The following is an 18,270-nucleotide window of genomic DNA, read 5'->3' as shown; positions in this document are numbered from 1 at the left end:
ACCGTGGATGCTGGCATGGCGGTGGTTGACCTTTAATGGAGAAAGGAGGTACAGGTGGTGGTATATAACCGTGGATGGAAGGATGGCGGTGGTTGACCTTTAATGGAGAAAGGAGGTATATAACCGTGGATGGAAGGATGCCGGTGGTTGACCTTTAATGGAGAAAGGAGGTACAGGAGGTGGTATATAACCGTGGATGCTGGCATGGCGGTGGTTGACCTTTAATGGTGAAAGGAGGTACAGGGGGTGGTACATAACCGTGGATGCTGGCATGGCGGTGGTTGACCTTTAATGGCGAAAGGAGGTACAGGTGGTGGTATATAACCGTGGATGCTGGCATGGCGGTGGTTGACCTTTAATGGCGAAAGGAGGTACAGGTGGTGGTATATAACCGTGGATGCTGGCATGGCGGTGGTTGACCTTTAAGGGCGAAAGGAGGTACAAGAGGTGGTCTATTACCGTGGCTTGGAGGGTGGGACTGTTGCTATGGAAGTCTGGCCGCCCTGCAGCCGTTGACCCTGACAAAGCCTCCCATTGTTAGCATCACTACATTGTCTTGTCAAGGGTAACCGAGGAAGAAGGGAGCCCAAACAACGCATAGCCCAATCGACATTTAAATCACCTCTAAAACCTGAAGACATGTCCATCCCCTTTTGTGGCGAGTTCCAGAACAGAACAGAACTTGATTTACTCTCAGGCCGGGATCCTCGGTGAGGTACAAATACATAAGATGGCGGCTTGGTTTACATGGAAGATTTTACAGTTTCCATAATGACATTACATAATGTACAGAGTTTCTTAATAACATTTATTTTTTTTAAATTAAAAAGTTCTTTAAATTGAAACATATTTGGGGGTTTTCCAAAGCCCCATAAAATCCGTTCAAAGCGAGATATATTGCTGGGAACTTTTACAACCAAATTCTTGTCTCAAAGATTAACCATAACAGTTAATACTACAATACAATTATGGAAGGGCTTTCTTTATATTCATAGAAAGTACTTGAGACAAGTGGAAATAATACTTTCGACTTGTTCATTCTCTCGTTTTGACGACTGTTTGTCCTTCACTTCAGCAAATATCTGACTCTAGCACATATGTTGTGGTGATCGTTAGTTAGGAATATCAACTGTTCGGTCTGCAAGTCGAACTCGAGCTGACACAAAGAAGGTTGCGACACTAACTCGCAACAAGGGAGACAGGTTCATGCAGGCTGACCGACATAGGGACTATTCACTAGACACGCACATCCATAATCAACCAAATACACTGTACGATTCCAACGTTATCATTAGTGTGTGGGGCGGTGGGGTAGCCTAGTGGTTAAAGCGTTCGCTCGTCACGCTGAAGACCCGGGTTCGATTCCCCACGTTGGTACAACATGCGAAGCCTATTTCTGGTGTCCCCCGCCGTGATACTACAGGAATATTGCCAAAAGCGGCGTACAACAGTCACTCTCTCATTAGTGTGTATCCATATATCACAATGATAGTGATGATACTACATGTTCGTGAAAACAAATACATTTATCTTAACGTCATTTTGCTTATTCACTTTTCCCGATTCAGTTAGACAACATACATGTTTATATATAGCATGTGGTGATAAGTAATGTATGTTTCGGTTTAGTGTTCCGTTATCAGCTTCGAGTAACCCGGCCGGTCAGACCTTTCAGCGGACATCACCCCGATAGCCCTCTATGTACCTGCCTTGACCTGGATGACAACCAACAGGCATTCTGATTCAGGAATGCTGGAATGCTGTTGCACAATACTATGTTGTTAAATCCACAAGCCTAGTGTTGCAAATAGAAACAGCCTGTTTAGAACATAGATCTGACGTTGAGCATACACCACAACAACAGCACACGATGAAAGTCAGCGGGAAGGTCGCCTTGGTTACGGGAGCCGCACAGGGTCTGGGGAAGGCGTTCGCTGCGTCACTGTTAGAGAATGGTGCAAAGGTACGGTGTGGTGTATTTGTGTCCATCATACAGCCGTGTATTACGTCGGTGATGTCATTCATGTTTCGGGATGTCGGGCAGCCATCATACAGCCGTGTATGGCTTCGGTGATGTCATTCATGTTTCGGGATGTCGGGCAGGCCATCATACAGCCGTGTATTACGTCGGTGATGTCATTCATGATTTGGGATGTCGGGCAGGCCATCATACAGCAGTGTATTACGTCGGTGATGTCATTCATGATTTGGGATGTCGGGCAGGCCATCATACAGCCGTGTATTACGTCGGTGATGCCATTCATGTTTCGGGATGTCGGGCAGCCATCATGCAGCAGTGTATTACGTCGGTGATGTCATTCATGTTTCGGGATGTCGGGCAGCCATCATGCAGCAGTGTATTACGTCGGTGATGTCATTCATGTTTCGGGATGTCGGGCAGCCATCATACAGCCGTGTATGGCTTCGGTGATGTCATTCGTGTTTCGGGATGTCGGGCAGCCATCATGCAGCAGTGTATTACGTCGGTGATGTCATTCATGTTTCGGGATGTCGGGCAGGCCATCATGCAGCAGTGTATTACGTCGGTGATGTCATTCATGTTTCGGGATGTCGGGCAGGCCATCATACAGCAGTGTATTACGTCGGTGATGTCATTCATGTTTCGGGATGTCGGGCAGGCCATCATGCAGCAGTGTATGGCTTCGGTGATGTCATTCATGTTTCGGGATGTCGGGCAGCCATCATGCAGCAGTGTATAACGTCGGTGATGTCATTCATGTTTCGGGATGTCGGGCAGCCATCATGCAGCAGTGTATTACGTCGGTGATGTCATTCATGTTTCGGGATGTCGGGCAGCCGTCATGCAGCAGTGTATTACGTCGGTGATGTCATTCATGTTTCGGGATGTCGGGCAGCCATCATACAGCAGTGAATGGCTTCGGTGATGTCATTCATGTTTCGGGATGTCGGGCAGGCCATCATACAGCAGTGAATTGCTTCGGTGATGTCATTCATGTTTCGGGATGTCGGGCAGCCATCATACAGCAGTGTATGGCTTCGGTGATGTCATTCATGTTTCGGGATGTCGGGCAGGCCATCATACAGCCGTGTATTACGTCGGTGATTTCATTCATGTTTCGGGATGTCGGGCAGGCCATCATGCAGCAGTGTATTACGTCGGTGATGTCATTCATGTTTCGGGATGTCGGGCAGGCCATCATACAGCCGTGTATTACGTCGGTGATGTCATTCATGTTTCGGGATGTCGGGCAGCCATCATACAGCCGTGTATGGCTTCGGTGATGTCATTCATATTTCGGGATGTCGGGCAGGCCATCATACAGCAGTGTATTACGTCGGTGATGTCATTCATGATTTGGGATGTCGGGCAGGCCATCATACAGCCGTGTATTACGTCGGTGATGCCATTCATGTTTCGGGATGTCGGGCAGCCATCATGCAGCAGTGTATTACGTCGGTGATGTCATTCATGTTTCGGGATGTCGGGCAGCCATCATACAGCTTTGAATGGCTTCGGTGATGTCATTCATGTTTCGGGATGTCGGGCAGGCCATCATACAGCAGTGAATGGCTTCGGTGATGTCATTCATGTTTCGGGATGTCGGGCAGCCATCATGCAGCAGTGTATTACGTCGGTGATGTCATTCATGTTTCGGGATGTCGGGCAGGCCATCATGCAGCAGTGTATTACGTCGGTGATGTCATTCATGTTTCGGGATGTCGGGCAGCCATCATACAGCAGTGTATGGCTTCGGTGATGTCATTCATGTTTCGGGATGTCGGGCAGGCCATCATACAGCCGTGTATTACGTCGGTGATTTCATTCATGTTTCGGGATGTCGGGCAGGCCATCATGTAGCAGTGTATTACGTCGGTGATGTCATTCATGTTTCGGGATGTCGGGCAGCCATCATGCAGCAGTGTATAATGTCGGTGATGTCATTCATGTTTCGGGATGTCGGGCAGCCATCATGCAGAGGAGACGTCGTGTTTGTGTATTGCCTAGCTTGTAGGATGCGACATCGAGCGTTCGCTAATACACCATCAGATGCAGACGGGGTTGTCAGACACCTCTCATATCAACGTATCATGTGTTTTTGTTGACTCTGCCCAGTTCAAACCCTTGTGTCAAAACATAGTACAAGTGTCTCGCCTGTAGCCATCATATTGATAGAGTATGAAGCTTTACAATTTACAATCATACAGAACATATCGATATTTACAATTATACAGAATATATCGATATTTACAATCATACAGAACATATCGATATTTACTATCATACAGAACATATAGGTATTACAATCATACAGAACATATCGATATTTAGAATCTCATACAACATATCGATATTTAATATCACATAGAACATGTCGATATTTACAATCATATAGAATATGTAACTATTTACAATCTCATATAACATTTAGTTATTTAATATCGCATAGAACATGTAGATATTTACAATCATACAGAACATATCGATATTTACAATCGTACTGAACATATCGATATTTACAATCCCATACAACATATCGATATTTAATATCACATAGAACATGTTGATATTTGCAATCATATAGAATATGTAGATATTTACAATCATACAGAACATTTAGATATTTAGAATCCCATACAACAAATCGATATTTACAATCAAATAGAATATGCAGATATTTACAATCACATAGAATATGTACATGTAGATATTTACAATCACATAGAACATATCGATATTTACAATCATACAGAATATATCGATATTTCTAATTATGTGCAACACAGCGAATGTGTGTTGAGGTGTGTTGAGTATTTCGCTGACGTCATGAGACGGGTATGATTAAAGTCCTGTGTTGGAAGGTCATATACCAAGCTTGGATTCAGGTCGCAGGTTCTGGGGTCTGTGTTTGTTATCTGGAGCGTTGACTGGGGAGTGTGTCCCACCTACACCTCTGCGTCGTGTGGTATATGATAGCGTTGTATATACGGTGCGGATCGGGAGCTTTGGAACAAAACGATACGCCATACCCTACCCCTCTGATAACTAAGGCGTCCAACACAGCGACCTCAGACGCTGAGACTGCCGTATTTATGCCTGTGAGGGTGGCAGCTATGGCAGTCTTAGCGCTTTATTGTTTTGTTATACGCGGCCAAGATATATATGTTTCAATCCCTCAGGTGCAATCTACAAATTAATGTAGCTAAGAGAAATTACTTCTTCTTGGTGTCAACCTTTGACTTGTTACCGCCTCCTTGGCCTCGTAGATAGGGCGCCTGCATGGAGAGCGGAAGGTCCGGAGTTCGATCCCTGGCCGCGTCATACCAAAAGACGTTAAAAGATGGTACTTTCTCTGACCCTGTCTGGCGCTGTGTCTGTGCGTCGCTGTAAAAGTGCAATAACCTTGGACGCGAAGCTTAACCCCATTTCACCTCACCTTACCTAATTTCATTGTCTCGTTTATTTACAGACCGCCCCTATAAATCTGGTCGATTAAACAACTTGCTTTTGAGGCACTACAGTAAAATCCCGGTATATCGCGACGTTTATTTATGTTTAGTGACGTACACAGAGACGAACAGTATCGTTATCTTGTCCCTAGTATATCTAATACGGGGGAATTAACTCGGCTCAAATAGTGTTCTCTTTAGACTCGGGCGATATAGTGTTCTCTTTAGACTCGGGCGATATAGTGTTCTCTTTAGACTCGGGCGATATAGTGTTCTCTTTAGACTCGGGCGATATAGTGTTCTCTTTAGACTCGGGCGATATAGTGTTCTCTTTAGACTCGGGCGATATAGTGTTCTCTTTAGACTTGGGCGATATAGTGTTCTGTTTAGACTCGGGCGATATAGTGACTGTTCTCTTTAGACTCGGGCGATATAACTTCTTTGATAGGCATTTAGAAGTTGGAGTACTAAGTAAGGATAAGAAATTTATGGATGAACAACTTCTTTATTACAATTGAGAGCGACGTTTCGGTGTAGGTTCTAACACCGTTATCAAGCAAGTGAAGTGCTTGCTTGATAACGGTGTTAGAACCTACACCGAAACGTCGCTCTTAATTGTAATAAAGAAGTTGTTCATCCATAAATTTCTTATCCTTACGGGGGCGATATAGTGTTCTCTTCAGACTCGGTCGATATAGAGCATCTCACCCGAGTGTCTTTTGATATCAAATATATCAACACGAATTGATAAAAGGGAAAAACTCCGAGGCTTGCCGAGTGTTGATAAATTTGATAATAAAAGAAACACGAGGGTGAGATTTTATTTATCATGCAACATCATTCTTCCAACGTTTTCAGATTGTAGACAGTAATAAGCAGTGTCTTAAGAGTAAAAAGTACTGCTAACAGCTTCAGTAGCAGAGCCATTAGTGATGTCATTTGATTGTGACTTCATGGTAACCAGTGACGTCACAATGGTCTCCAAAGCATTGTGATGCAATTTCATCGCAGTGATATCTTCACCCAAGCTACATCTCCTGTTTGTTTGGCTGTCTACTTCAGGCCCATTCAAACCCTTGACAAGGAATTAATAATCAGAGTCTTATATCTCTCTCCAGACGATGAGGTGAAGAGTTGTACTCCTGACACAAGGTCTCTGTTGTCTATTTACTGGGTAATTGTATAGTGTCTACGGGACAGGAGCGTATCTACCATCGTAGCAAAATTGCAGACATTAAACAGATCCCAAACCTCAAAGATCCACGCTGTGTTGAAGGGAACCAGAACACTGTGGGTTCAGTGGGTGTTCGTGGTGCACGTGCGCCAAGTTCCGTCAGGAGTATTTTATCATTGGCTTGTTCGGCTTCTCTACATGCTGACAAGGTGAATAGGAAATGTAGAGCCCTGAACATGGACATATATGCCAATCTTATATTTCTCATCAAAGGTTTATCTGATTACTAATTTTCTAATTATCGTCGTATTTGTTTTGTATTTGGAATCTGTATATCCATATAGGTGACGTAATGTAACCCAACACTATACATATTATTTTCTCAATATTTAAGGTGTATGCAGATGTTTGAAAATATATAATAGTTAATAAACCCTTCTCTTATGTGTCGCCGTAGTCGACATCCTCAAATCCTACGATGCGAGGTCGACAAAATTTGAATACATTCACTCGAGTGTCAAACTCGAAGTAGCTTTGTGTATTCCAAGCGCACATTTTGCATTTTTACGCCCACAAAATCTGTTTCGGTGGATAATCGACGTTTGACGGTTTATACATATAGATGGAGTTGGCATGACCAACTTAAAAGAGTCACGTAAAGGTCTTTTGAAGTAACGTTAAGTGGTAAAGGTACATGGTTGTTGAATAAAGCGGTAGTCATGCCATGTGTGTGTGTGTACGTGTGTTTGTGTGTGTGTTTGTGTGTGTGTGTGTGTGTGTGTGTGTGTGTGTTTGTGTGTGTGTGTGTGTGTGTGTGTGTGTGTGTGTGTGTGTGTGTGTGTGTGTGTGTGTACGTGTGTGTGTGTGTACGTGTGTGTGTATGCATGTGTGTGTATGTATGTGTGTGTTTGTCTTTGTGTGTATGCGTATATGTGTTTGTCTTTGTCTTTGTGTGTGCGTATGTATGTGTGTTTGTCTTTGTGTGTGTATATGTGTGTATGTGTCTGTGTGTGAGAGAGAGAGAGAGAGAGAGAGAGAGAGAGAGAGAGAGAGAGAGAGAGTTTCTGCATACTATCCATTACTAGGAACTGTCATTCATTCTATGAATATATTTTTGATGTAGTTTCCTCGTGCACTAATTCTAATTGTTAGCTAGTTGTGTATGTACTATTTCTGTGGCGAACACCTGGTGTCATCATTTGATAGTGACTCATAACGACATGCCTGTGATATAGTCGGAATCGTACAGTTGACTCTGCCTTGTTTAGTGATTGTTTATGACAATGGAAAAGGATTTATCGCTTCTATTTACAATTATTAATTACATTGTTGTTATGAAGGTTGCTATGTATTCTGACGTGTGAGGGTTGTTATTTATTCTGACTTCTGAGTGTTGTTATTTATTCTGATTTCTGAGTGTTGGTATTTATTCTGACTTCTGAGTGTTGGTATTTATTCTGACTTTTGAGGGTTGTTATATATTCTGACTTTTGAGGGTTGGTATTTGTTCTGACTTCTGAAGGTTGTAATTTCTGATGTCAACTCGGAGACGGGAGAAGCGACGCTTAAAGAGTTCCAAGACAAGTATGGTGAAGACAACGTGCTCTTCGTTAAGACGGACGTCACTTCACAGGCCGACATGGAGGGTAAGATGAGAACGATTGAGAAAGGGCGAGAGAGGGGGAATGTTGCACAGACACGGAGTTGGAGAATGCTGTTCTACGCGTGTTCTACCCGTGAAGATCCGGGATAGAATAGGTCTTCAGCAACCCATACTTGCCGGAAAAGTCGACTATGCTTGTCGTAAGAGGCGACTAAAGGGATTGGGTGGTCAGGATCGCTGACTTGCTTGATGCATGTCATCGTATTCCACCTGCGTGGATCGATGCTCATGATGTCAATCACTAGATTGCCTGGTCCAGACTCTATTATTTGACAGACCGCCGTCATATAGCTGGAATATTGATGAGTTGGGCGTTAAATAACAAACAAACAAACAAATATAACAAACAGTCGCTAGGTGGTCACACAATGGTTTATCTCACCAGAGAGGGTAAAATGGTCATCTACAATCTTTTAATATTTCTAATTCAAGCTATTGCCCCCTTATTTGGCACTTCTGTAACAAGTCCAGCTCTGTCAAATTAGAAAACCTTCAGGAGCGAGCCATTCGTTTCGTTCATAATGACGACTGTTCTCCCCTGTCGTGCCTTCTTCTAAATGATGGCACAGTTTTTCAACATTGTGGTCGTCTTAAGGCCATGGGGGCATGAGGGGACGTATGGGGCTGAGGTATGGACATAGGTATTGCTTGTAATTCAAAACTAGAAATTGTTAATATGGTTGCCTGCAAGTCTTGTCTTGGTGTTGATGCCCACTTCTAACCATGGTGTTCGTGGCGCACGTCAAAGATGCCTAATTTATATTTATTCTTATAACGTTGCATTAAATACTAGTATATAATTGTATGTATGACAGAATTACGTTTGCCACAAAAATGTTTAAATATGATGTTGTTAGATGTGTTTCCAGGGTAAAATTAATTGGGCTTCAAAACTCAAAAATGTATTGTATCGGGTAGGTTTTAGTGTTATTTGTGAAAACCACAAAAGTCTGTTGCTAGTTTTATAACAGAGTTTATGACACGACTAAAATGTATTTATGAACAAGACTGGCATGCCTCATTAACAGGACACATTGTCCTATTCATTGTTTAACACATCTTTCCATGTTGAGCCATATTTAACTAAGTTTTGCCAAGCGTTAGCTAAGTGCCGATGCAGTTTCCATAAAGTATACATAGAAACAGGTCGATATATTAAAAACACAAAGGAAGAAAGAATCTGTAAAATATGTTAATTCTGGATACATAGAAAATGAGTATCACTTTGTGCGTCAAATGTATCTTCAAAAGAAATACTCTGTTCATCTTACTTTACAGAAATAAAATGTTACATGTCTGTTGATAACATTGATATTGTCCGACATTTGACAATGTATGTATTCTATGCAATGCAGTTAAGAATGCTGATGATGAGCTAGTGAGCCTCGTTTTAACTATTTGTCGGAAAAAAGAGCTTTATCGGTACGTTATCCGACGTTAAATAAAGTTAATTCTCTTTATAGAGCTACATAGACCAGGCCATACTGAAATACTATACAAATAGCCTTTTGAAACAGGTGTGACTCGTTATCGTCAGTTGTGCAATGTAGCGATGCTACAGAATATTCACATCCGGAGAACCAGTATAAGGCTAAAATATTTAACATACTTTAACTATTTTGGTTTCTGACATTTGTTATTGATCTTCTTCGTGGCCGACATTATTCATCCGATGAACCAACTATTTACGTCACCAACGTGGTAAGGAGAGACTCTCTCGTTAATTGTATAAAACAGTTTTTTTGTTCTGGTAAAGACATGACCATTTTGTTTCTTGGGCATGAACATAGATAACAGTGAAGTTCGGTCACACGTTTTCTAGAATATTACTTGCACTTAGGTTTGGTTGTTTGGTGTTTAACGCCGCACTCAGCAGTATTCCAGCTATATCTTCTCGGGTGGACAGTTAGAGGTAATTGTGATGCAATATAATTTATTGAGAACTTAACATGGATAAATGTCTTTAGAGCTTACCAATACCTGTCCAGGCACACAAGGCTACTTCCATGCGGTTTTAATGCGTACTGGCTCAAATAGAAAGTCTACAATTAGCTTTCCTATTTTAAACTGGTGTACATTCGCAGTGGGGAAGTTCATCACGAGGTGGTCATGTTGACATTTTGACGTCATACCTCCATTCCAAATGGAATCTTTTATATTCTTCCACATTCATGCCCTCAGCATCCCGCGTGTTTCAGCGACGTTCCAGCAGGTGCGTTCAAGGTTCGGGGGGCTGGACATCATGTCCAACAACGCCGGCATCATTGGGGAGACCAGTGACCTCTGGGAGAAGGCCGTCGACGTCAACCTGGTCAGTCCACGTTTTTTGATTGTCATCTCTTGTGGAGACCTGTGAAGATCCGGGATAGAATAGGTCTTCAGCAACCCATGCTTGCCGTAAAAGGTGACTATGCTTGTCGTAAGAGGCGACTAACGGGATCGGGTGGTCAGGCTCGCTGTCTTGGTTGATGCATGTCATCGTATCCCATTTGGGTAGATGCTCATGATGTCAATCACTGGATTATCTGGTCAAGACTATTTACAGACCGCCGTCATATATCTGGAATATTGCGTTAAGCAACAAACAAACAAACACAGCTTGTAGAACACGTCTCATGCTCATCACTTTACCTCCGAGAAAACATCTGATGCTCTTGCTTTGTGGATGTTTTGTCGTTTTAAAGGGCGTCGTTCGATTTGAGGATTTTCATTCATTAGATGTATTCACGTAGATTGATACAGGTAGTTCATGGCATTATCATGCTCAGATATCGTCTTCCACGGACATGTAGACTGCCATTGACATGCACACAGAAGCATACATCGATAGCGAACGGAACATTATCATTCACACGAACAAGAGCTACACTGAAATATATGTGGACACATAGATGGAGGAAATGGACATGGGCTGTGTGTCAGACATCCGCATAAACATTGGCATAAACATTGGCATAAACATTGGCATAAGCATCGCATAAACATTGGCATAAACATGACATAAACATTGACATAAACATTGGCATAAACATTGGCATAAACATTGGCATAAGCATCGCATAAACATTGGCATAAACATTGGCATAAACATCGGCATAAACATTGACATAAACATTGGCATAAACGTCGGCATAAACATTGACATAAACATTGACATAAACATTGACATAAACATTGACATAAACATCGGAATAAACATTGGCATTGATATTAGCATAAATATCGGTATTAACATTGACATAAACATTGACGTAAACAACGGCACAAACATCGGCATTGATATTAGGATGAACATCGGCATTTTCATTGACATAAACATTGACGTTAACAACGGCATTGCTATTAGCATAAATATCGACATAAACATCGGCATAAACAACGGCATTAACATCGGCAATCATATTAGCATATACATCGTCATAAACATTGACATAAACATTGTCATTAACATTGACATAAACATTGGCATAAATATTGGCATAAACATCGTCATAAACATTGGCATTAACATCGGCACAAACAAGAACGTCCAAATAAGAGTCTTTTGTACTTAAGCTATGATGCCCTTGCCTTGACGGTCGAAGCGATCGGTATTTTGGTTTCACCCGGATTTGGGGTATCTGACTCATTAACATGGCTACAGGTTTCACAGTAAACATCGCGTACCTGGACGAAGACAGTAGCAAGTATTGTGAGCAAAGACCCTAGACGGCTGCATCGTTTGTCCATAGGATGATTTCATCTGTGAGATGATGAAATGTTTCAGAAAGGCGTAATCCGGGGGACGAACCTGGCCTTGGACATGATGCGACAGGACAAAGGGGGCCGGGGTGGAGTTATCATCAACACGGCGTCCATAGCAGGTGAGATACCGTCAACATGGCGTCCATAGCAGGTGAGATATTGTTAACACGGAATCCAAAGCAGGTCAGATATCGTCAACACAGCATCTATAGCAGGTCAGATATCGTCAACATGGCGTCTAAAGCAGTGAGATATCGTCAACACGGCGTCCATAGAAGGTGAGATATCGTCAACACGGCGTCCATAGCAGGTGAGATATCGTCAACACGGCGTCCATTGCAGGTGAGATATCGTCGACGCAGCGTCTATAGCAGGTGAGATATCGTCAACACGGCGTCCATAGTAGGTAAGATATCGTCAACACGGCGTCCATAGCAGGTGAGATATCGTCAACACAGCGTCCATATCAGGTGAGATAGGTCAACACGGCGTCCATAGCAGGTAAGATATCGTCAACACGGCGTCCATAGCAGGTGAGATATAGTCCACACATCGTCTATAGAAGGTGGGATATCGTCAACACGGCGTCCATAGCAGGTGAGATATCGTCGACGCAGTGTCCATAGAAGGTGAGATATCGTCAACACGGCGTCCATAGTAGGAGAGATATCGTCAACACGGCGTCCATATCAGGTGAGATAGGTCAACACGGCGTCCATAGCAGGTAAGATATCGTCAACACGGCGTCCATAGCAGGTGAGATATCGTCGACGCAGTGTCCATAGCAGGTGAGATATCGTCAACACGGCGTCCATAGCAGGTAAGATATCGTCAACACGGCGTCCATAGAAGGTGAGATATCGTCAACACGACGTCCATAGCAGGTGAGATATCGTCAACACAGCGTCCATAGCAGGTGAGATATCGTCAACACAGCGTCCATCGCAGGTGAGATAACGTCAGCACAGCGTCCATAGCAGGGGAGATATCGTCAGCACAGCGTGCATAGCGGGTGAGATATCGTCAACACGGTGTCCATAGCAGGTAAGATATCGTCAACACGGCGTCCATAGCAGGTGAGATATCGTCAACACGGCGTCCATAGCAGGTGAGATATCGTCAACACAGCGTCCATAGCAGGTGAGATATCGTCAACACAGCGTCCATCGCAGGTGAGATATCGTCAGCACAGCGTCCATAGCAGGTGAGATATCGTCAGCACAGCGTCCATAGCAGGGGAGATATCGTCAGCACAGCGTCCATAGCAGGGGAGATATCGTCAGTACAGCGTCCATAGCAGGGGAGATATCGTCAGCACAGCGTCCATAGCAGGGAGATATCGTCAGCACAGCGTCCATAGCAGGGGAGACAACTCACACAGTACTGTTTGTCGCATGTGCTGCTTGAAATTTGCAGCAGTGTCCCCCTTTACCCCTGACCACGACACTTTCAGTAAAGACATGACAAAAAAATTTGAGAAAACATGATCTTTACTAAAAGTTGTTTCAAGAAGATGAACACCAACATGTTTCTACTGTATAGGTAAATAACACTGGAGTGTCATGGTTACAAACACATGTTGATCATGTAGTCTGAATTATACAATGGACTTTTTAACAGAAGTTTTTGTGATTGGGGAAATGTTTTGTCGTGTTTGTTGCCATGCTTGTGTATCGTGCTACCTGTACACCAACACACCTCGTGTTTCTGCTTCCCCAGGTCTGATGGTGGTGCCTACAGCTCCCGTGTACTGCGCCACTAAACATGGGGTCATCGGATTCTCAAGGAGCTGGGCTGTCAGTATCCCACAAATAGGCTCAGCATACTTGAGACGACTCGCAACAATTGTTACACTGACCTCTTTCTCGAACTTTTGTTAATTGGACAAAAGATTGTGTGTGTGTGTGGGGGGGGGGGGGGGGGGGGGGGGGGGGGATAATAATAATCATCATCATTTGTTCTCTGGTTTTACACACCAGGTCTCCCTCTGGACTGACATTTAGTCCCAGAAATATAATTATCATATTTAATTATATATATCTACGAACATAACAACCAGAATCGAGCCCAGAACAATGCTTTTTTCTGAGTTGAAGCAATCTAGTCTTGCCAGATCATTTTAGACTTGAACTGGATTCAATTCTAATTTATTCTCTCGGGTCTGGGAGACAGACTAGTCTCCCCGTTTCACAGAATAATATTGCCTGTTTTGTAGTAACCGAAAACAAATATCAGCGCACCATAATCAAACTGAACAAGAAATCCACTCTGATACTTTGTGTGGCCAAGTAGATGGTGTGTTGACTGTTTCAGGCCAGTCCTGTGTGTACAGACAATGGAGTGCGGGTCAATGCGTTGTGTCCTTCCTTTGTGGACACGGCCATGGTGCCTCCTGAGGGTGAAGCTGGCGAGGAGTTGAAGACATTTCTCGATGAACACGGGCTAATGTCGTAAGTGTTCCTTATTTTATATATGCATACTCCCACTCTTCGTTTATTTCTTTGTTATATATAAATCTCATTAAATACCCCAAATAACCGTCTTCAAATTTCGCGCTCATATGTTTGATATTTGAGCACGGCGTAATTTCAGCCAATCATTTGACTAGTTTGATTCTGCCCGCAGCAGAGATCTACTTCCGCTTGCTTTTCGTGACATTTCCAATCTCATTAAAATCAGATCTTAGTTTTCGCTACAGCTAAACAAAGAACTGAGGATATCCTATTACGGGTCAAGTCAGAACGACCTTCCGCGAATTTTGACCGACCAATGAAATGACTGACAAGAAATCGACATCAGAAGGCAGCTTTCTCCAGCTTTACGACACTAGTTTCAAACTGACGACTACGCTTCGAAACATATTTTGACGTATTCTCGATTATTTTTTTTAAAACAGATAAGAAGAACATTCTGGAATGGCTTATAGATGACACATATTGTATGGATATAATCATAAAACCTGTAACTGTCGTTCGGAATACCCCGTGTTAAATATATCGTGGTTGCATGATTAGAAAACACAATCCGACTGTCACTTTCATGATCTGGTAAGCGACGCTCTGATTGGTTGGATGAAAGGTCGTTCTGACGTGACCCCGAATGGGATGTCCTCAGATCTTTGCTTAGCGATAGCGAGAACTAAGATCTGATTTTAATGAGATTGTGACATTTCCAGCTCGCGAATAAATATTGATATTTCGGTAAGTTATGGACATTAATTGAATTTCAATGGCTTGTACATGTACAGAAATGAGCTGTCTATCGATCTACAGTCAGACACATGTTTGACAAAAAGCGTTTCATAAAAAAATCGACCTGGATGTCGATGTAAATAAAATAAAAATGGCGAGTGACGCTCCTTTTCTCTGCTTATATATTGAGAGTATACATTTTTATTTACTGACCAATAACGAGTTCCTGTGCGTTCATCGGAGCCAAGATAGCGTGAGGGAGTAAGATCTGTTCACGATAACGCACAGTTGTTGCCCTGGAAATGAAGATCTGTTCTTCATCCATGAGAGATGGCTCCGCACATAGCACTCCCTCCACCGAATCTGTCGACTTCTTGTACGCTACATCCGGCATGACGGTAATTCCGACGCTGATACACACAGATCCGCCCATCTCTCCTTTAACGGAGACGGGATTCGTCACTGCACCTGACGCTACGTCAACGTAGGTCCTCCTTGGTCGGATATCGGCACTGTGCAGACATTGGATGTAAACCAGGGCCCTGTGTTGCAGTGTCCGTCCCAGTGTCCTGATTCGAAAATGAAAGACCCGGATGTAGCGACATTGGGGCCCGTTCCACAAAGAGGCCTTACCGCTAAGACGATCGTAACTCCCATACTTTAACACAGACCTACGACACTCGTAGCTCTACGATCGCTTTGTGGAACGGGGCCGTGGACTGCTGTGGTATTGCGGAGTCGCCCTCGCATTTGGAAAGTGACCAAAGTCATGAAGCTTGCAATTCACCACTTCCAAGTCTACCAATAGCGCATTTTTGGCATTATCATTGAGTCTTGGCATGACGATTTTCAAACTGCACTTTATTAACTGAATGATTTGTGAAGACGACATCTGTCATGAACTTTCCCAGGAAACTTGTGACAATTACCATGACATGCACGTGAAAACTGCTTTTCAGTTTAAAAAAAAAAAAGAATTATGAAAATGTCAGATGTCATCGATCTTTACTCTATTAAAACAATAAAACCGTTTTGTGACACTTTATCAGTAAAACAAATCATGTAGACTTTATTTTCCTGTAGCATTAAAACATGGAATCCTTCCATCCACGCAACTGATTTTGAAAGTTACAGTTACAGCCTTCGCGTTTCTTTGAGTGTATACATCAGCGAATCAATCAAGGATTTCAATGACTATAAGCTGGAAAATAGTTTTGTATTAAGAGGGGAAAATGGGATCCCTGTGGCGTCCGACTGTTCAAGGGGTAACAAGACGAGTTCTACCAAATATAAATCATTTCGCCATATTTCATACAGAAAACTCCATGTATTTTTAGCTTCTGTCTTTAGAACCGGAATGTAAATGAAGGTTTAGTGGCGAATGGGCCGAGAGTTGTATTATAAAATGTAATTGTAACTATTTCGCAGAAACTGTATCAAGGTTTCGCCTACTTATTTTATTACACCTAATCCTTTGCCAAATTCTTTTGTTTGGAGTTCAATGGCGTCTTCATTGCTCCCTCGTGTATCCAGTTAAATCTCCACTGTATTCCGGGGAATCCCCTGGACACAGCTGCTACCATAACTTCGTTTGTGACGTCACATCTCCAAATCTCTTACCAATAGCTTTCCACACATTTTCTGTCGCCGTCCAGAGTAATTTGATTGGACGGCTCATCATGCCATTTGAATCTGACGTATAACAACGCTTTGATGGCGAATGGGTCTCGGCTATTTATTGTATTAATAGAATGGAGATATAATACACTGGATAACCGAGGCTTCACACACGTGACGAGATCCGATTGGTTGCAGCGTGGAGTACGTGGCCGAGGGCTTCCTGGACCTGGTGCAGGATGACGCGAGGAATGGCGCTGTGCTGAAGATGGGCCAAATAGTGGGGAAAGTTTACGCCGAATATTAGAAAGACGAACAGCAACACTTATTTAAACAGTTTAGAGAATGTATCAAACTTATTGATTTCCAATAAAGATTTATTCTCAGACTGACATATGCCAATAAAAGAAAGTTAGTTGTTAAAAATAAGTCAAAATGGGAGAAGTATTCTTCATGTCTTCCATGAATATTACATTGTCAATCATTTCTGGATGCAAGCATTCAAACTTCCTTCCCCACAAACAACCAGTTCCCACTTGAGAAACTGATAGATTCGGAGTTCATGTAAATTCATTACTCCTCTATCACATCATCCTACATAACAACACATATATTTGCAAAGGTAGTAACATGGGCTTTCATCTTCTTTGGGTGACTTATAGAAAATACATGAAAAGTTGGTTGCAAAATAGGAAAATGATTTATCATAAAATGGTTAGGTTTTCAACAGGCTAAAGCAGAGGAATATCTATTGGGATCATACAGGGGAAATATGGAAACAAAAATCAGGTTGGGACTCTTTTCAGTGGCGTCGCTCTCGTCTACCGGATTCAGATTCCGCTTCATTTTTTTCTCCCAACAACCAACGGCGGTTCAAGAGCAGAGAAAAGTGCAAATAAATAATAAATGTACAGCCAGATGGCTGTGGAGATTTCTTTTGATTTCAAGGCATTCAATTGTCGCTATTAATTCAGACAGGCGTTTCAGTTCTTTTTACTTAGTAGTTGTTTACAAACATTAAAATGAGTGTGCATTAGACCACGCAAGATATGTCTCAGGTATAAGTGACACTCTGTTAGCAGCAAAGGCTTCACAACGGAGTATATGATGGAACTCGTCAGTAACTGTTGGCTAATTACTAAGTGTACATAAACGTTGATCCATCGGCCAGTCTCAATGAGTGGATTTGCTGTTCGAAATTTTAAAAGGGGATAAGCTATAGATTTAGGTAACAGAAGATAGTTTTCAAACGATGGTATTTCTTTGAGATATTTATTGTAGAATCTCTTCGAGCTGATAGTTATGGAGCCTCTCCATGTCTGGGAGAATTGATATGTCAGTACTCTACTGTTGAGACTAGCCACTGTGCATTAACGTTCATTCTTGGTTCAGATCGATGGGACTAATCATGAGGGATAACTTGTAGGAGTGAGTATGGTTTACGCCGCTTT

The 18,270-nt window shown here is 42.6% G+C and overlaps 1 protein-coding gene across 1 annotated transcript; it reads left to right on the top strand.

Annotated features, from left to right (window-relative positions):
- The first annotated feature begins 1,793 nt into the window (after positions 1 to 1,793).
- Positions 1,794 to 17,126, top strand: LOC139444907 (15-hydroxyprostaglandin dehydrogenase [NAD(+)]-like). Its single transcript, XM_071225915.1, has 7 exons — positions 1,794 to 1,963; positions 8,127 to 8,250; positions 10,466 to 10,578; positions 12,034 to 12,130; positions 13,731 to 13,807; positions 14,325 to 14,461; positions 17,018 to 17,126. Exons 1-7 carry the CDS (start codon positions 1,871 to 1,873, stop codon positions 17,124 to 17,126), a joined length of 750 nt encoding a protein of 249 aa, XP_071082016.1. The 5' UTR covers positions 1,794 to 1,870.
- Positions 17,127 to 18,270: the final 1,144 nt, after the last annotated feature.

Source organism: Haliotis cracherodii, unplaced genomic scaffold, assembly GCF_022045235.1.
Source record: "Haliotis cracherodii isolate W230 unplaced genomic scaffold, xgHalCrac1.p SCAF_10, whole genome shotgun sequence".
NCBI classification, from domain to species: Eukaryota; Metazoa; Mollusca; class Gastropoda; order Lepetellida; family Haliotidae; genus Haliotis; species Haliotis cracherodii.
This window is presented reverse-complemented; position numbering and strand designations above follow the sequence as displayed.